The following is an 18,512-nucleotide window of genomic DNA, read 5'->3' on the forward strand; positions in this document are numbered from 1 at the left end:
GATTCGTGTGGTTCAGTAGTGGCTTCTTATTGGTCCTCAGCCACCTTTACAGCAGCCTCAAACTGCCTTCTGGCGCCTTCTCCAGCTTCAATAGTACCAGCTATCATCGTCCTCTTTTTCTCCAAAGCCTTCATGTCTCTATGTAGAGGACTGTAAAGAAGCGATTGGAGAATACCGCATTGTAGCTCAGGTCTCCTATTTCGCATGACGAACGGGTGATATTCCTCTCATGATCGGGCAATGGCAGAGGCTCGTGATGACTTGTTGGGAAATCACTTAGATACCGATAATCGGCCTCAACAAGCAGAAACCCTACAGTATTGACAGGATAGCTGCTAGGTCCGGATAATTGGCGAGAGGAGTCCCGTTGGTTATAGGCGATTCACAGTAGACCTCTGCAAGGCTTCTTGAAGCTCCGGTCTTGTCGATAATGCTTCCCACGCCTGTGTGAAGGTGAACCACTGACGTTCTCGCTTGTGGGACTCGGGCCAGTCGTCAAACTCTCCAGTTACTGTGCCTTCAAAAAAGTGGTATCTTAACCGGTCTTTTGTCGATTTTGGTGTACGCTTTTCATCAATGTCACCAAGGTCACAGCTTATCTGAACAGTGATGCCAGCTTCCTCCCAGGCCTCTCGTTCAGCAGCCTCCTGGCAAGTCTCATCTGATTCCCAGCCACCTTTAGGCAGGACCCAGCCTTTGCGACGAGTAGACTGAATCAATAGCACATAATTTTGATCGGAGGTAAGAGGCACAACGCCAGCGATGAGACGTTCACCCTTGGTGTTGTAGCCTATAATAGGAATGGCATGTCAGTAAGAAATTCCACAGATGAATGGGTAAAACAATGCGGTAAAGAAAGAAATAAATTGCCGCTCAAATATTTGTGGTACGTTATGATAGTGGTCATCACACCATGTAAAGGCAACACTCGAATGAATATGCCCAAGCAGAAATTCATGCACTGCGCATGATGTAAAAGACTCACGTTGCTTGCTTCTACCCACTCGTGACTCCATTGAACGGCCACCGCCTGAATCGCCAGAGGCAGAACTCGACATATTAGTGGTATCTCGAACCTCAGATTCCGTCTTCCCTTGAACTATGTTTACGGCCGCCTCGAAGTCTCTTCTGTCGACTTCCTCAACTTGGCTGCGAGTGAAACCTTCAGCCTCTCTCCAGTCTTCGGCAGCCTTCATATTGGCTTCGGAGCCAAGCTTAGCCTGCTCTATAGCCTCTTCCACGTGCAAGTCTTGGGCATGTTTGCCTTGTAGTTCCTTTTCCTTCGTCTGGTGCTCGGCCTCTCGCTGAGAATCCATACTTTCCTGGGATGCATTGTCTGTCTTTGATCGACTCCTTGTAACTTTATGTTCGCTTAATGAAGTTGCCAAAGAGAACCTCACTAGCCTTCCTAGTGGTCGTTTTGCCTTCGGGTCGCTGCTGGCGGATTCGACGGAAGCTGTTGCAAGTGGGGCAACTTTAAAGTCGTCCATATCAACGTCATCTTCGCCGGGTTCCAGATTCGTCTTGGCCTCTCTTGCAACGGGCTTGCTGGCTTCAAGTCTTTGTTTGAAGGTCGTGCTGGTGTCCTCGACCTCCCTTAAGCCCTCAAGGTCTTTTTCCCGATGTATCCAGGCAGCTAATACTTCGGCTTCTAATTTATTCATTCTGGATATATTGTCGTTGTCTTCATCCTGAACTTCATCATTACCCTTCTCATCTCCAGCGTCGGTCCGATTGTTCACGTTGTCGCTATTGATTTCATACCCTGTATCTGGCAAGGTAAAGAGCGCGAGGTCCTCGAGATGCTGTCCTATGTGCTTCTCATACTGCTCCTCAGAACTGACATTAAAACCGAAACAAAGTGGGCATTGACCTTTGGCCTTCGCTGCATTGTTGAAGCAGCTTAGGTCACCCAAGGCATCTACATTGTCGGGAGACATGTCATGCTTGTGCGATACCTCGACATGCTGTTGAAAGTATTCAGCTTTGTCGAACTCCATATTGCATCCGAACGGACACTGCCATGATTTCCAATGCTCTCGCTTCATGTGCATCACCCACTCGCTGCGCTGCATATACAGATGTTCTGATGTTTTGCAAATATCTGAGAGACATACATAAGGTCGAAGGTCTCCAAAGACGTGTTTCCTTTTACAATGTCAGCGTAAATAACTACCTCCATCTGTCGGACAATGAACATACTTCCAGGCATGTCCCGTATCAATTGACACTACCATGTGACAGAATGGACACTTGAATGGTCTACCCTTGTGCTCGTTTGGGATTGAAGATACTCGCAGCCATGGTGAATCGTGCTTTGCGGTGGCATGCGAAGGTGCTGACGCAGGAGAACCACCATCATCCGCTAGGCCGACGGGGCTTGATCGTGCCTCATCTGCCTCTTTGAGATGCTCGGGGACTGATGAAGCCACCATTGTCGCCTGCTTATTCTCGATCTCTCCCTCCACTAATCCTTGGGCCAGTCGATTTACACACGCCTTCTGGTACTCGAAATAAAGCCGCCGGCGAGCCATAGCTCTTCCAAGTCTATCTGACAGGTTTCTGCTCACGTTTTCGAAGCGTTCTCGGACGTGCTGGGTATCCGAATGCACATATGACTCGAAAAGGCTATCTTTGTCCCGAGCTAGGAACTGACTGTAATGTGGTGGATTGCTTATTGTGGGAGAAAGCCGAAGGAGACAGGATATTACGTGGGCAATCTCATCAAGTGTCTTCGCACCCTCGGATTTATCAGAATCCTGATCATCGTTGAAGTAGTCGGCCAGGTCATTTTCCACTTGGTCGTAGCTGTCGCCAGCAGTATCGGGGCCTTGCTCCTGATTGGCAAGGTGCACGCCTAAGTACTGATTGAGATATTTGCGTTAAAGCAGGAAAGTGGAAGCAGATACCTCGTTCGATGGAGCTGCACAGATCACTGAGCAAAGAGATGACCAGCTTGCGGATGTGGGACGCATAACGTAACTTATATTCAAGAGACCGGAGCCCAGAGCCATGGTGCGCTCCTAAGTTGCCAACCCAGAGCTTGAATCTCGATAGATAAAATCTGGCCTGTGAAGCCTGGGAATGGTCGTCCTCCAGCGCCAAGGTGAGCGACTCAAACAAGGACAGACTGCGAGTTACCAAGATGGGAATTCGGAGTTCCGTGGCGGCATTAAAATCACCTTCCATTCTTTGGTATTCATCACCGGGGGTAGAAGTATTTTGTTGGAGATGAGTGCGGTCAATCATTTGGCTTTCACATTGGTGAACGAGAATCCGACTTCACAGTCGCGTTTGTTAAAAGCTTGTTTTTGAGAAATAGCTCATACGAATATGTGTCCTCATATGATTGGATGCGGTGACTACGGTGCAGCATTTATTGGCTGTTCTTTGGACGTGGTGCGGGGGGGCACTTACGAAATATCTTACAACACACAACGAACTTGATCACTCATTAATGTACCGAATTCCATGACAACACCATGTCCGGCTTCGAAGTTGTAGGTGTCGTACTTGGCGTCCTACCACTAGCTATCGAAGCCCTGAAATCATATAGGGCCATCCTTTCGCGGATTCGAAGTGCAGACCGTGACTTGAGGGCCCTCATTCAGGACCTAGAAACAGAAAGAGTTCGCCTTCAAACAACATGCGAGGTACTGCTTGATGGAATTGCGCCATTATCACGCATTGACGATATAGTTAATAAGCCTTTTGGACCAGAGTGGAAACAATTCGATGCCAACATTAGGGGGCGCCTATGGACTAGTATGGACACGTTCAGAGACAATGCCAGAGAAATGCAAGAGGCGGCTGAGGAACTAAGTGAGAAGCTGGGCCTCAACGCTGATAACCAGGTAAGCATATTGCTCTGCCTAATGGATGCAAGTGATGTTAGCTAATTCACCGAGTTTAGACCAAGCTGAACAGCACAACAGCAATCCTAGACGAGTACAGGAAAAGAGCATCCTTTTCTTTGAGGAAAAGAGATTATGAGACTATTATCTCTCGCATAAAGGCAGCGAACTCAGTCATGCGGGACCTGGCAGACGACAACCGCAAACTTGAGCCCAGCAGAAAGCGACGGTCGCAGACCAGGGTCACCAAACTTCTTCGGGGCTTATCTCAGAGTATCTTTGACGCCCTGAAGACTGCAGTCACGTGTGGATGCGTCCATCCCCACGACCTGTGTCTTGAGCTGGTACCGAGGACAGCTGTCCTTGTCCCCACCGATGCCGAGGACGAATTGGCTACGAGGCTCAACTTCCATCTGATGCTGGGGTCATATGAGAGCTCGGGTAATGGCACAAAGCCCTCTGTTCAGATCACAGGAGGTGCCAGGAATCTGGAACGACTGCACCGATGGGATAGTTTCCGGTTGCAGCTTCAGCCCAGCATTGAACCAAATGCAGATAAGACTTCATCATTAACTATCCCTTCCAGTGAAAGCAGACCTAAGTCCCCACGACCAAGAGTCCGGTTTAGTGGGATATTTGGGTCCTCATCGAAGCTAGAGTCGACATCCTCAAAAGAGGCTCCGGCCGTAGGCTCAAGGAAGACTACTAACATTGGAACGCCACTGTTGACACCTACGACTGCACTACCTGTACTCAGTGCGGATCTATGCCAGGCTATAGCGGCGTGGCATAAAGGGCAAAAGAACCTAGAAGTCCCATGTTGTGGATATATCGCGGATCCTCATCGGACATTTGGTCTTTACCCACAGAGCTATTACCCAGCACCCAGCCCGATTGTCACGTTGCGGCATCTACTGATGGCCTATGATGAAAGTCGAGAGTATGATCTCTTGGAAAAGCTGAGAGTTGCGCTGGCTATCTCGATGAATATCCTCTATTTATATACAACCCCTTGGCTAGCGCGAATCCTGAGTCTGGATGACATTGTATTCTTTCAGGAAAGCCAGAAGACACCAGTCCCATCCTCGACGACTTCTTCAACGGGAACGTTCGTAAAGGTCCGTGTGGAAACGGTTCCTTCGGAAGCTTTACCCTCCAGAACGCATCGCAAAGCTAGCAACCCAATTCTACTGTCTCTCGGTGCTATGCTTATTCAGATAATGACCGGAAGACCAGAACCAGCATTAGCCATGACAACGGCTTCAAATGCAGATCTTGCATTTATATTGGAGAAGCGGAAAGCCGGCCTTCAGTTGAGGGACAAGGTGCTGGAGGAGGTAGGGGAAAACTATTTGCTGGCAGTGGAGTGGTGTCTGAATAACGTATTGGGGATCATGGGGCTGGAGGATGAAGAGTTTTGTCAGAGCTTCTATGAAGGGGTCATTCTGAGGCTGGAGAAGGATATTCAACAGTTGAGCAAGTGCTATTAGCTATCGCTATGTGAACTAGCTATCAAAACACTTAAGTAAGCTTTTCGGGCATCTTATCTGCAGATGTATCACTAGCCAGGCCTAAACAAAACGCATTTACGAAGGCTATTTAACTACACTTCAAACACTATAACTCCAATGCTCATACGGCACCTTCTGTATGATCTTGCTCTAATACTAATGTTTTGGCTGGATAAAATGCGCTGTTTATTTACCTCTATGCATTTTCTTTTCCTCTTCCTTCCACCAACATTAACACATCACAAAGCCACTCGAGTCACCACAACAGTCAGCATCCACAACAGCCATCTCTGAAAAAAAAAAAACGGTCAGCTCCTCGGCCGTATTTACGACTAACTGCCAAACAAGTCGACCCACTGGCAGACAAGGGCCGGATACTCAACCAACTGGCTCTCCAAGATATCAGAATTAGTCACGCGACGGTCGAGGCAAAGAACACACCGTTGGTTCATGTTGGGTCAATCCTATATCGCTTGAAACATGCATGTTGTGGGGTACCGATATTTTTGGAGTCGTGCCGTTTAAGACTTGAATGAAGATGCTGCGATGATGTATGCAGCCCAACTACTAACTAGCCGACCCGACTGCCAAGGAAGCGGAATAAAAGTAAACGGAAGGAAGGCCCGACGCAGCGAAACACTGTACTCTAAGCTCACCGAGGACGAACAGAAAAATGGTGCATAGGGGGTCATTCATCATCATTTATTTCCAATTGCATGACGAACCTTTGGGACTCGTCTGGATCGTGTCGTAAGAACCAACACGAAGCAAAGGCTTGCGCGGCAGAAAAACAAACGATATTTCATTGGTGTGTTGGTTCACAAATATTCAGGATTGTCCAGGACATAATATATAATAGCGAAAATCAGATGTTGAGACGGCGCAGATGGAACTTTTGCAGAGCTTGGACAAGGATCAGCTGCGCCCCTGGACACTCCGCCACCAGCGGCCCGCTTCGGACTCATGGCTATGAGTAGAATACAACGCTGTGTTGGTTGAGCCTTGTCATGTTCACATGAGGCACAGCCTCGACCAACGCCTATTCGGTCACGAGTGCGTGGCATTTTCCACTCCAAGTCATTTGTATGGTCTTGGTAAAGCAAGGTCACTTAAATTTAACTCACGGGTGAACCATATTTGGTTCCTTGTCGACCGCATGCGATATACGTTTTTTTTTTTTAAAAAGAATCATGCAACTTGCATCTTCTTTCGATGAATTCTCCAAATACGCCCGACATGTCGTCCATCTCGGTCACGACCACGGCCGCAGCGCTATTAGCTTTGACTACACCATTTCAACAGCCGACTGGCTGTGATTCACATTTCATCACCACAAGTCTTATATCAACTTATCTTGACGGCGATACGTACACAGTACCTTTTATTGTTTCGGAACGGGTCAACTCATGCTATCCATCTGGTTGGGACTCTGTAGTGCCAGAGAGTCGTCTCTGCTTTAGCCCTGCTGTATGTCCCAGCGGCTGGACATACTATAGCATGGAAGAGAACAGACAGGGAGCTTCGACAGCCTACTGTTGCGATAGGTTAGTTTGCACATTCGCACTAGCGACGTCTTCACCTTCAGCTTTCTAGTTCAAGATACTGATGCTAACCATAATTTCAGTGGCTATAGCTTTGTACCAACAGAAGTCGATATCGTTTCCGACATTTTCTCGACTGCATGTGGAAGCTGGATATCAGGCAATGAAGTGAGCGTTGATAGTGATTATGGAATCACCATGACCGTGGAGACATTTGTCGTGCATGAGGCTTGGGCGATAACCTGGATGTCAGACGATACATCAACCCTGACACCATTGCTTCCAGCATTAACTGATAACGAACGGCTGCCAATTTGGACACCAGATCAGGTTACCCACCAGGCTACCCACCAGGCTACCCCGGACGTCGAACAGGAACGGATAAATGACAATGGCTTGGACTTTCTCGGGTCACCTCTAGGGGTGATTATGTTTGTTGTGCTTCCCATTCTTTGCGGTCTAAGCATTTTCTCGTGCATTGGATGTTGTATAGCATCCCGGATAAAGAGGAAGAGACGAGAGAGGGCGGCTTTGGAAAGGGCTGGAACTGGGAATGAAGCGGTAACGACGTCCGTGGAGCTTCAGAATATATCATCATACGGGAATACGAAATAATGAGGTTGAAAGAGTGTTAGGGTTGACGAGAGGTCTTTGTAAATGGTCAAAGTTATGTTATGAACTTGAAGCAGAGCACCAGTAATGTTTAATAGTTACATCTTCAGCAATATATTTATTTTAATATTATACTTATGTCTTAATATTATGCTTATCTCTTTTTTTGTGTAGTCTTGCTGAAAACTAACATTGGAAGGTTATCATGTTATTAATTGCTGTGCTTTATATCCTGCTGTTGGTACTCTCAACCACCCAAGAGTGGAGCCTACAGCTAACGAAGGTTCATACATTATACTTATCTCTGTATCTAATTGTAAATCCGCAAGATGAAAACCCATGGTTGTGGCTCCGAACCCCTAACCCTTTGAGCAACAAAGCTCCTAATGCTGTAACCCACAATCAAACCACTGTTCTAAGTCAGGCAATAAACTCAACTCAGCATAATCAGGTAATGCACAGTTACCACTACCTTCTACCATCTCAGAACACTGAGAGCCCACCAATGATTCTCCAAGAAAGTTCAACATCTGATTCTCTTGTCTAGGAAGTTGCAGTTCTTCCGAGACAATGTGCTGTGTAGCGACCCAGTCTCGAAACTGACGATAGACATCCTCTGACAACTTGACACTTCTGGCGTCTTGGTTCGCCTGAAGGTTCAATCTATCAGATGCAGCTTCCAAAGCAGCCACTGCACACTTCTCGCTGCTTGTCGAAAACACACCAGTCGACATCTCCCTCAAAAGCGCCATACCCTTTTTGCTAGCGTCCTGGAGTTCTTTGCTTTTATCAGAGACACATTTTGCCACCAGAACCAAGATAGCCGCGCAGCAGGAACTGAACTCGGTATAGGATGATTTTGAGAGGCTGCTTTCCTCCTTGAGCAGCTGGCAAAGATTGATCGTAGCCACAGCACCTTTGACGCAGTCATCAGACAAGGCCTTTCGTAGCCTGAGCCATTCTGCAGAAGGAGCCTCTTTGGCCTTCACATCGGATTCGTCGAGTATAAAAGAACGACCGATCAAAATGTGAAAGAGATGGTATGTCAGGGCGAGATGTACGTTGGATCGAAACAAGGGGTTTTCAGGAGATAGGTCTCGACAGCAGGTTTCTTGTGAAAGGCTCTGCCAGTAATCGTCGAGTCTCTCTCTAAGCTTGATGATATCTTGCAATGTCTTGATGCACTGCGACTGCCGACTGGGTTTCCAGGCTAACCTGCTGCTGATAAGTATGGAACCTTTTGAAGATAAATAGAAATAAGCCAACTTACATTCTGTCTCGAGCATCCTCTATAAAAATGGTAAGCCTTAACATAGCGATATTATTTGGGAAAGTGTTGATTCGCCCCTTTGGCTGCAGCTCTTCTATATCGGTCGGTAGTATTGCATTGATATGTGTTGAAATTGAGAAAGGCTTCCCATGAAGAATACAGATTCGGCTGTAGAATGTTAGTCAATGTTGTGAAGAGTAGAGGTTCTTAACAAACCGTTCTAGTGCATACGCAGTCCACCAAACTCTCTTTCTCAACTCTATTTCTTTCGGGGATAGATCACTATCACTCCTCTGTTGTATACTGGTTGCTGCCTTGATAGCGATTCCGAAATAAGTGCATGACAGTCCTGCTGGGTCGGTGGGAAGCATGTAAATACCGAATAGTAGGAATGCTTGAACACTCTCGACCGAGTCCATGACAAGGAGATCTGGTATTAGACTTGATGCTTTGCGGTAGAATGTTGATGCAAGGGTATCATCCATCGTTTGGCTGATACTGTAGGCATCTTGCGGCGAGGATTTGTATAAGTGGAGAAATTGTATTCCGAGAGCGAATACCATAAGAGAAACACAGACCCAGGCGGTATCTCCCTTTCCCACTTGCGTTGGAGTAGAGTAGAATCGATCGAGTTGTTGTCGAAGTGTCTCCTCGCAGGTGTAGAAATAATTTGTTTGTGCGTATTCAAAGAATACATCAAGCAGAACGAAGGCGGACTCAGGCGGTGGGAATAGCGAAACGGCTTCGAGAACGACGACGTCTCGAGAAAGAAGATGTCCAGGAGAAGCTCTGTTTCTTACTGTGCCTTCTGTATGGAAATACTGCGTGTAGAAATCCCCGTTAGATTCATCTTGACACTTCGGGTAGACCAGACATTGATTACCTCGTAGTCGGAGTCATTCAGCTGGTCCTTGAGCCTCAGCTGTAGACGATGAGAAAAGGCACGATGCGAGAATTCCGTATGACCTGATATCATACTAGTGTAAGCCTAAGGGTTCCTGACGTGTAGGTAAATGACCCACCTCTCGACGCTGAGGATGTCGCGTCTGTGTTCATATAATCTTTACCATCATTGCTCGAGCTTTCATTATCCTTGCCGTCAATCATACGAGGCAAAGTCGCGTTGTCTAATGAAATCTTGCTGACAATAGTCTCGAGATCTTCTCTGTTGCACTGCTCGAGCCCGGTGAAGTGTCGCACGATATACTCCAATGCTCGAATCCGCTCAACTTCAAAGTAGCCATGAGAATTATCAGGTGATACGACGCGAGGCTCTTTCTCTGGGACTGAGACTGCTCCAGGGATTCGACTTCTCCTGAAACGATTGCTGAACTCGCATGATCGACCTAATCTACTACATCTACCGCAAGGAACAGTACCAATGCACTTTTCCTTTACGTGTCGACAGCTGTCACATCTAGAAACTGTAAGTAATTGATCCAAAATTGTTAAAAAAACAGTAACAATGATATCAGAGGTGGCGCTTACGCTCTTGTTGTCCTCCTAGTTTGTGTTTTCCTCAGATGAGGAGAAGCTGACCGGTAATCATTATCTGTCATTTCTGTGCCTCGTACTCTTATGTTAGAAATCATTCTCACTAACATCAACCATCAAAAGTTATAAATATGAAAGAAATTAATCAGATTAAAATACGTTGTGGAGAAAACATGGGTGCAGGTGACTTTTAACACATAATTTAGTGTCGAAGCCGACTTCGTAAGGGAGATCCATTAGGGGATAGGTGCAGAACGGGCCGGTCGCTGTGGCGAGGACCGGCTCTTAGGCCCGAGGCGCGGGGTTCCAACAAGCGATAAAGGTTATCTGATTTTAAGTATTTCACAATAGATGATTCCATCGGCCAAGAATAATAAGTCTTAAATTTCTTTATTTTGAAACAGTTTAGTTTTCATTGGTACTTTCTTTATATTATTAAGTATACTAACACCACCTAGTAATAGGCACACAGAGGGGGAGCGACATGTAGTGCATGGAATGCAGTTCTGCAGCTTTACTGTTTATACGTTCCGGTTACCGTACAGAGAGTCTCTATATGTACGCTTTCTTAATTGACTTCTTTGGGGAATTTATTTTACTAACCTGCATTTACTATATTATCAATTGCTGTGCTTTATGTTCTGCTGTTATGTCTCTATGGCTCCACTATAAGGTAGTTTGGAGCACTAAACGTGACAGCTGGGAGCTATCCGAATGGGGGAAAAAGTGCCGGTTGCCTAAAGACCCGGGCCGGTCACACTACTAACTCTATAAAAATTATCCGATTGCCACAGTAAACGACAGTTATCACGGAGGGGTAGTAGTAGCTATCACTAAAATACACTTTAATGTATTCTTTTACATTTCTTGAACGTTTGAAATGAGTGAGCCTCGGTTAGAAATATATTCTCACTTGTATTGAAATCTATTTGCTGGCAAGTTCCTTCTCCAACGCATCTGCCATGTCGCCCAATGTGGCAAACTTCCAGTCGTAGACAGGGTTTTCTCGGTTACCCATTATGGCTCCCGGCCTCTCAATCCAGCTCGACTTGATACCAAACTTCTTGGCGGGCTGATGGTCATGATACTGACTCTGCGCTGTCTGCAGCACCTTTTCCTTAGGTATTCCGAATTTCGACTCAACCTCGCGCAGCATGTACTCAAAGTTCCTCGGGCTGGGCTTATAGCTGCCAACATCCTGAGCAGTGATGACGAGGTCAAAAGGAATGCCCTGTAGAGGCCCCGAGTTACTGCCAGAGAATGATTCGCGGTCGACGTTGGAGAGGACGACAAGCTTATAGTGCTTGCCTAGGCGGCGTAAGGCGTCAACGGTGTCGGAGAAGGCGGGCCATGACCCGACAGAATCGCCAAAGGCCTTGTCTTGCTCTTTAGTGCTAGAGAGGCTAAGGCGCTCTGCAATCTGAGGATGGATAGTGGTGAGAAGCTCAGAGTATGCAAGATTGGGGGTCTTGTCTTGCTGGGCCGCCTCAGCCTCATGATAAACGTTCAAAAGGTGTTCTCGAGAAAACTCGGCATTGTTGGCCTCGAGCAGCGGCTTGAGACCGTTCAAAACGCCTGTCTCCCAGTCGATAAGAGTGCCGTAGACATCAAAGGAGAGAAGGCTGTAGTCTGAGAGGTTGCTCATGTTGAAATTGGTGAGAAGTGTGGTTGTATGGAATAAGCGATGATGATGAACTTGGTGTTTGTAAATAGAGATCAGTGTTCTTACAGCAATGATTTATAGGAAGGGCGGATGCTATCATTATCTTACCAAGATATCAATGACGTAAGGTGTGAGATGAAAGCTCGCGTGTGGAATCCGTGGGTAAGCGACTCCGGTGCTGGCAAGATGGCTAATTGGGATGTCCACCGGCACACCTGACATCAAATTGAATTAAAAGGCCGACCGGCCGGCACATCAGACATGGGATTGAATCGGGGTGCCGGTCGGGCGTGCCGGGAACATTAACTCCCCGCCTTCCTTGTTCAGCCACCCGGCGTTTGCCGAAGGACTTTATAGCGACACATTCCAAGCCCACATTCCTCAGTTCTTACTGTCGTTTGTACAACAACCAGCACAGAATAGGCGCGGATGGAAAACCAATGGCAGTAGTAAAAGTGTTCATAGTGGTAATATTTTGTCTATTGTTAGAGGACTTTTTCCACTGAGACTTGAACTTTATACCGCTGGAAAGTATCTCTCTCTTTGATGTAAATTCGGCACTCCATTCAACTCCTCTGTTACGAATGAAGCTAGGTTGTGTGCTGCTATTACTGAGCTTCTCGGTGCCTTTCAGGAAGAAGGAAGATAATAGCTTAGGTCGTGGTGTGTTCTTGTACGGTAACAAAACCTTCTTTTAGTCACAGATAGTCATTATCATTGAACACCGCATGTTTTAGTCAGCCTATTAACAGTCCCAATAGCAATAGATAAATATTTATTAGCCTATTCCTCTATCTCTCCTTCGCTCTCTATCATTGTCCTTTCCGGATCTTATCTAAAAAGGCTGCCGGATGTATACAGTAATAAGACAACGTGTCATAGGGTAGCTTCGTCCTATTACAGAAAGTCTGGCTCCGGCTTTAAGGCCATTCACGGGAGCTCCATATCATGAGGGAAAGGCTGAACGTGCTGCAGTTTTTAAACTATTGTATAAGAGGTTCAAGTTGCCCGATATTTCGCTACCTTTTTTTTTTTTTGCCGGTTCCGTGCCGGTGGTACTTTCGACAATACGACCATCGGACAAAGACAATCACGCTACTTATACCTCGGTTTTTGTATTATGAACGGATGGAAAACAAGTACATAATATTTCGAGATGATCAGAATCAGACAGGCTTCATCGGCAGACCTGCCCTGGATCCAGGCCATTGTTTTATCGTCCAATGTGGACAGCAGCAATCCTCTTTTCACGTACTGCTTTCCTCACCGCAAAGCGTATCCGCAAGACCATGCATATTTCTACTTCAAGTTAAAGCTTGAGCCTATGATTTACAAAAAGCATGGCATTGTTTTGGTAGCTGAAAGCTCCACAGTTGATCCTGATGGCAGTGAGAGATGGTCTCCTGTAGGGATGGCCGAATGGACTTGGGGCTCTACAGAAGGGACTGCGCCTCCCGTTTCCTGCCTGACGGATACCTGGTACAAATATTATCACCGTACGCACTCCATGCCAGGAATGGAATTTATAAAAATACTGATAGAGTCAAAAGGGAAATATCTCGACTTTCGAAATTTTATTATACGCTACCGCTTTCCGCGCCGCGATATCGACAGTGCGCATGAGAATGCGTTCTACGCAACACTGAGTCAAGTAGAAGATGAATTTTGGCGCCCTGGATATCCGCAAGTCATGCAACTGAACGCTCTCTACACTCACAGTGAAGCTTGGGGGAAGGGAGTGGGGTCGGCACTCGTACAATGGGGCTTGGAAATTGCGGGTAAAGCTCACGTGCCAGCGATTGTTGCGACTGTGAGTGCAGCACGGTTCTACGAGAAACTGGGGTTCCGACACATTTGCAAGAAGCGAATTCAGGTCGAAGGAGAGGACGATTACGTGGATATGGATAATTTAATCTGGACAGTCCCGTTAACTGCAAAGGATCCTAGTTCATGAATAGAGCAAGCCGCCTTTTAACCATGTTGCTATAACATGGAGTATTCAATCATAGAGAAATAATATGAGTAGATTCCAGTTTCATCGGATCCCCGAAGGTTGTAGAATTTAACTCTCGACCCGAGATCATCCTTGATATTGGTACATAATGCTTTAGATAGCGGGATGCATTTAGCAATAGTGGGCTTTTTCTACCTATGCGAAATGTTTCTATTGTATACAGGTCTAATCTTCGTCGACAGCTAGGCTATGAACTCGGCGAATAAAAGCGGGCTCAGTGGTCTTAATGAATCGCACTCTACGTTCACCTTGAAACATAAACAATAAGCAAATCTTATGCCTGGGATTTTAGTTATCACAATCGATGTTCTTATAGATATAGGGTACTATAAAAGTCTAGCGTAACAAGAAACCTGGAAAGATAGGCTCAGCAGGATCGACAAAGAAACTCATTCTCCCACACAACCTCGCCTCGCCGGTAACTTTGGGAATACAAGCAGGAAATCCGTCGACAGGAGATTTAGCTTCTGACAATATGCTCGCCTCGAATTCGGACGCAATAATGGACCGGTGCGCCAGCTTGCACTTGTTCGGCCCCAATCTGCCTTGAGCATACAAAACCGCTAGTCGAGCACAAGTCCCGGAGCCGCACGGAGAGCGGTCAATCTGGCCATCAGCAAATACAGTCACGTTTCTTTGACGGACTGTCTCTGCGTCGTCACCCTCTTCATCAAAGAAGATGATCCCATAGCAGTCATAGCTGCCATGATGAGCCCGTTGACCCAGCGAAGCCTTGATCTCACGACCGAGTCTGATGAATTCGTCGACATTACGAGGCTCAACCTTAAGTCCAAGCTGCTCTGCAGCAACTGTGGCATAGACAGCCCCGCTGAACGCCAGATCCACACTGACTTTGAAACCTCTTGATGGTACTGTGACGGGTATGGACTTTGAGAATTGATAGCAGGCCACGTTGATAAAGTCTGCACTGATTGGCTTCCCATCGATGATTTTCATACTGGCCACAACACGGCCCGATGGAACGTCAATCACAACATCAACATTTGCCTCTCCAGACTCTGGAATCTTAACCAGACCGTTCGCCACAGCCCAGTATCCCAGCGCGATTGTTCCATGGCCACACGCTGTAGAGAAACCGTCTTTGTGCCAGAAAAGCACGCCAAAAGCAGCTCCCGCATCATCTGGAGGGGTAATGAACCCGCCGTACATATCAGCGTGGCCGCGGGGCTCATGGCATAGAGACTGGCGAAGCTGGTCCAGAGGGTGTTGAGAATTTGCGATGATATCGCGGCGGCGTTGAGCAACGGTAGATGACTCTGGGAGAGAGCCCTCTGGAAGTTTCTGGACAATTCGGAAGGGCTCACCTGCCGTATGCCAGTCTTCCGTCTGGATCCAGAAAGGCGAGGATGACATTATGAGATATTGAAAATGGAAAGGTTAGGAATAGGAAGGACTAGGTGCTAAGACGAGTGTATGATTCAGGAAACTCGACAGGGCAAATCGAACAACTATAAGGCTCCGCTATGTTCCTTATTGTATGCAGTCTGATCCGCCTTCCTACCTTGGAAGCAAAGATCAGCTTGTAGATTCCGAAAGTCGGGACCGGCAAGTGGGTCAGGAAGTGACCCGATACATGCCGAGACACCTCCTGGCGCTCCGAGGCCGGCGCCAGCAACCTTTTCGTGCTGATCAAGAATTGCGACAATGGGCGTTAGGGTTAACAAGAGGTCTTTGTGAAGGAGAAGGAGGGGTAATGTTATGTTATAAATGCAGCACCAGTAATTTTTAATAATACCTTTCAGCAATATATCTATCCTAACACTATATACCCTGTATTATATAGCGGGAGTGTAATCTAAGCAACCAATAAACTCATGATCTACAGGTCTAGGTCGTTGGGCTATAAACTGGAGGATAAAAGCAGGCTCCATGGCCTCAATGAGTCACACTATACGTTCACCTAGAAATATAGACAATAAACCTCGTCCACACCTGATGCACCGAATCGTTTTCAAGGTAACTCTTGTGATTCAACTCGTTTGACAGCCTCCATATATATACTAACAGGCACTGAGCACTTTGCAGTTATTTAAGGTAGACCATTGAATACCAACTTCTCACCCGAAATCCGACCCTGGCGATTTAACTCCATCGCTTCCTCCACCGTAGAAGGGCTAAGTTGTCCTATAGTACGAATCGGTGGCGGTTTCAGAGATCCACTACCAAGTAAGGTCTCTAACTGTCCGTGAAACTCTGCACTCAAATTGTGGTCTCCCATCTTAACCTATAAGAAGCTTTAGTTGGTGTTCTTCGCCTGGACCTGCATATGTGTAGCGCTTTGTATTTAGGCAGATTACTTACTGGCCAATGTGCCTTCCCGCGGTAGTTATGTTCCGTGGGAAACGCAGTGAAGACAAAAACCTCCGTAACCTTGACGTGTGACGGGACATCCTGAGTGTTTGCCTTGCCTGGTCTAACCGTACAAAGCAAGCCTTCTGTGCCGCTGATGGCTTTAGCTGCGGTTGCTGACGAAGTGTCATTCCCAACTGTGTCAAAGACATTATTCAGATTCGGCAGTGCACGCTTGATCTTGGCGATGACATCCTTGTCGTTGTAATCGAAGACGTGAGTGGCTCCAGCCTGTCGGACCTTTTCGAAGTTCCGAGGGCTGCATGTCGTGATGACCTCAATGTTGTAGAGCTTGGCTAATTGAATGGCGAAATATCCCACAGTGGCTGTCACGAACAATTAGCAAGTCTTCTTGTATTGAAAGGTAGCCATGGGAATCTACTGTTTCCTCCCCAGATCAGTAGAGGAGCTTTCTCAGTTGGCCTATCGGACTTGTATGCAATAGAATCATCGGAGAATAAAGCAAGCCAGGCGGTATTGGCTGCTAATGGCACTGACGCAGCTTGTGCAGGACTCGTATTGTTGGGGACCTTGAAGGAGAGACGTTCGTCCGCGATGGTGTAAGTGCTATAACATGATGATCAGCTGAGCTTAAAGACGAGTGGAGGCCGGGAGTCTAACGAGTATGCGCCCAAGCCTTTGATCTCGCCTGTTTGCGTGGGTGAGCTAGATATTCTCCCATAATTTACCAGGGTCGGTTTTGGTAAAACTCACCGCCCCAGACAAAGCCAGCAAGACGATCACCAGTCTGTAATTTTGTGACACTCGGATGGGCTTCGACTACAGTGCCAGCAAAGTCGCAGCCCAAGACTGCACCGTCTCCAAACGCATTAACATCGAGCGCAAGCCCTGTGCAAGATCAGCGTCGCGACGGGAACCGGGTCAAACAACAGCCTTACGGTCAGTTGGGTTAAATGCGGCGTATTCAACTTTGACGTATACTTGGTGCTCTTTCAAAGGAGGCAGTGTAACACTTTCTTCGGCGAAGCCTTTGCCTCTTTGAACGATGGCGATTGATTCCATGGCTAATGATGTCACGTTGGTGGGTGGATGCTGATAGCCATTTGTGAAATGTGGGCGGCTGCGCTCTATATATACAGTAACTCTGCGCTATGTATCCACACACTATAAACGTTTCCACAAATTCCCCATAATCTTGTCATCAACATGGCCAACCCTGTAGACACACTTGAACTGTTGCCCATGTTAGTTTTCGCCGCTCTGCCCACGTAAAATCTTAAATACTCACGGGAATAAATTTAGCATTTTCCAAGTCCCAAACTCCACTCCGAGCGTACATATCGGCCTTGAGGACATCCAAGATCTCTGCTTTGGACTTGGCACGGGCAATAATAGCACTTCCATCGATGCGGTCTGCACCCAATGTAGCCCCTCCCATTTGGAAAAGGCCAGAATCAACATGTTTGATCATTTCTTTGACATGAGTCCTATGACTTGTTCGTATTATTGAAAAACAGAGAAGTTTGCGATCGTGTGACTTACTCTCTCACACTCATCCGCCTGTCCAAGGAGCCCTCAATATCAGGGATCAGGACAATCCACTCGGTAAGAGGCTCTGATTCCATCTTCGTCAGCTTGGTTTGATTGACACTCTAGAGCGAAATGACGCCCTGGAAATCATCTAAATTTGGGGTATAACGTTAAGACACGCACGATCTTGTCGCCCGATATCGGGAAACTCCCATCCCCGCCCTACGCCTTGTGCATCTGATATATGTACAACACGCCCTAGCTTGCACGTTGACTTGATTTACTTTACATAAGATAAAAACTTTTGCACCAGTCGCATACGCCTTGGGATGCGCCCTAACATGCGCCCTTCGTGCCTCTCCGCTTTGTTACCCCGCCCATTCCCAATCACGGGTGGTTGATTGTAGGCGTACATGGGGGAACAACTGCTTTCTAAATTCACATTACGAAGTCCCACCTTTAGAAACTAGATAGCACTGACCTGGTACCATACAAACAACACTTCCAGTTTAGGAACAAGTTAAAAGAGTTCTACGTTAACGCCTTGGGACTATCGGGTTGTTCTACCTTTGTATCAACAGTATATCAGTCTATCGGATTTTCCCTGAGTAGAAGGGTGGAGTGAATTTCAGAAGAAAGCTTCGACTGTTGAGATTCAGATTTGTGGAAAGAACAGCCTCGATCGATGTAGT

The 18,512-nt window shown here is 46.9% G+C and overlaps 8 protein-coding genes across 8 annotated transcripts; 3 read left to right on the forward strand and 5 right to left on the reverse strand.

Moving 5' to 3' along the window:
* Nucleotides 1-134: 134 nt before the first annotated feature.
* B0J16DRAFT_325854 (uncharacterized protein) lies at nt 135-3,293 on the reverse strand. The gene is made up of 4 exons (XM_046125916.1): nt 2,910-3,293; nt 2,203-2,857; nt 986-2,148; nt 135-790 (listed from the first exon to the last, which is right to left on the reverse strand). The coding sequence occupies exons 1-4, from the start codon at nt 3,247-3,249 to the stop codon at nt 372-374; spliced, it is 2,577 nt and encodes an 858-aa protein (XP_045987987.1). The 5' UTR covers nt 3,250-3,293; the 3' UTR covers nt 135-371.
* A 131-nt stretch (nt 3,294-3,424) lies between these two features.
* Nucleotides 3,425-5,615, forward strand: B0J16DRAFT_225 (uncharacterized protein). The gene is made up of 2 exons (XM_046123020.1): nt 3,425-3,854; nt 3,914-5,615. Exons 1-2 carry the CDS (start codon nt 3,483-3,485, stop codon nt 5,342-5,344), a joined length of 1,803 nt encoding a protein of 600 aa, XP_045987988.1. The 5' UTR covers nt 3,425-3,482; the 3' UTR covers nt 5,345-5,615.
* A 791-nt stretch (nt 5,616-6,406) lies between these two features.
* B0J16DRAFT_325860 (uncharacterized protein) lies at nt 6,407-7,650 on the forward strand. Its single transcript, XM_046125917.1, has 2 exons — nt 6,407-6,909; nt 6,990-7,650. Exons 1-2 carry the CDS (start codon nt 6,578-6,580, stop codon nt 7,519-7,521), a joined length of 864 nt encoding a protein of 287 aa, XP_045987989.1. The 5' UTR covers nt 6,407-6,577; the 3' UTR covers nt 7,522-7,650.
* An 11-nt stretch (nt 7,651-7,661) lies between these two features.
* B0J16DRAFT_250 (fungal-specific transcription factor domain-containing protein) lies at nt 7,662-10,405 on the reverse strand. Its single transcript, XM_046123094.1, has 6 exons — nt 10,277-10,405; nt 9,811-10,205; nt 9,672-9,754; nt 9,005-9,609; nt 8,789-8,956; nt 7,662-8,733 (listed from the first exon to the last, which is right to left on the reverse strand). The coding sequence occupies exons 1-6, from the start codon at nt 10,390-10,392 to the stop codon at nt 7,902-7,904; spliced, it is 2,199 nt and encodes a 732-aa protein (XP_045987990.1). The 5' UTR covers nt 10,393-10,405; the 3' UTR covers nt 7,662-7,901.
* A 700-nt stretch (nt 10,406-11,105) lies between these two features.
* Nucleotides 11,106-12,114, reverse strand: B0J16DRAFT_325864 (HAD-like domain-containing protein). Its single transcript, XM_046125918.1, has one exon. The coding sequence runs from the start codon at nt 11,925-11,927 to the stop codon at nt 11,208-11,210; it is 720 nt and encodes a 239-aa protein (XP_045987991.1). The 5' UTR covers nt 11,928-12,114; the 3' UTR covers nt 11,106-11,207.
* A 936-nt stretch (nt 12,115-13,050) lies between these two features.
* B0J16DRAFT_325866 (acyl-CoA N-acyltransferase) lies at nt 13,051-13,911 on the forward strand. Its single transcript, XM_046125919.1, has 2 exons — nt 13,051-13,441; nt 13,496-13,911. Exons 1-2 carry the CDS (start codon nt 13,102-13,104, stop codon nt 13,897-13,899), a joined length of 744 nt encoding a protein of 247 aa, XP_045987992.1. The 5' UTR covers nt 13,051-13,101; the 3' UTR covers nt 13,900-13,911.
* A 357-nt stretch (nt 13,912-14,268) lies between these two features.
* B0J16DRAFT_325867 (uncharacterized protein) lies at nt 14,269-15,450 on the reverse strand. Its single transcript, XM_046125920.1, has one exon. It carries the CDS (start codon nt 15,331-15,333, stop codon nt 14,296-14,298), a length of 1,038 nt encoding a protein of 345 aa, XP_045987993.1. The 5' UTR covers nt 15,334-15,450; the 3' UTR covers nt 14,269-14,295.
* Nucleotides 15,451-15,943: 493 nt separating this feature from the next.
* On the reverse strand, nt 15,944-17,376 carry B0J16DRAFT_325870 (chaperonin 10-like protein). Its single transcript, XM_046125921.1, has 6 exons — nt 17,229-17,376; nt 17,044-17,178; nt 16,951-16,978; nt 16,712-16,896; nt 16,282-16,655; nt 15,944-16,204 (listed from the first exon to the last, which is right to left on the reverse strand). Exons 1-6 carry the CDS (start codon nt 17,350-17,352, stop codon nt 16,010-16,012), a joined length of 1,041 nt encoding a protein of 346 aa, XP_045987994.1. The 5' UTR covers nt 17,353-17,376; the 3' UTR covers nt 15,944-16,009.
* Between the last annotated feature and the right edge of the window lie 1,136 nt (nt 17,377-18,512).

This window comes from Fusarium flagelliforme, assembly GCF_020744385.1.
Source record: "Fusarium flagelliforme strain FIESC 12 MPI-CAGE-AA-0113 chromosome Unknown B0J16scaffold_1, whole genome shotgun sequence".
Taxonomy (NCBI): Eukaryota; Fungi; Ascomycota; class Sordariomycetes; order Hypocreales; family Nectriaceae; genus Fusarium; species Fusarium flagelliforme.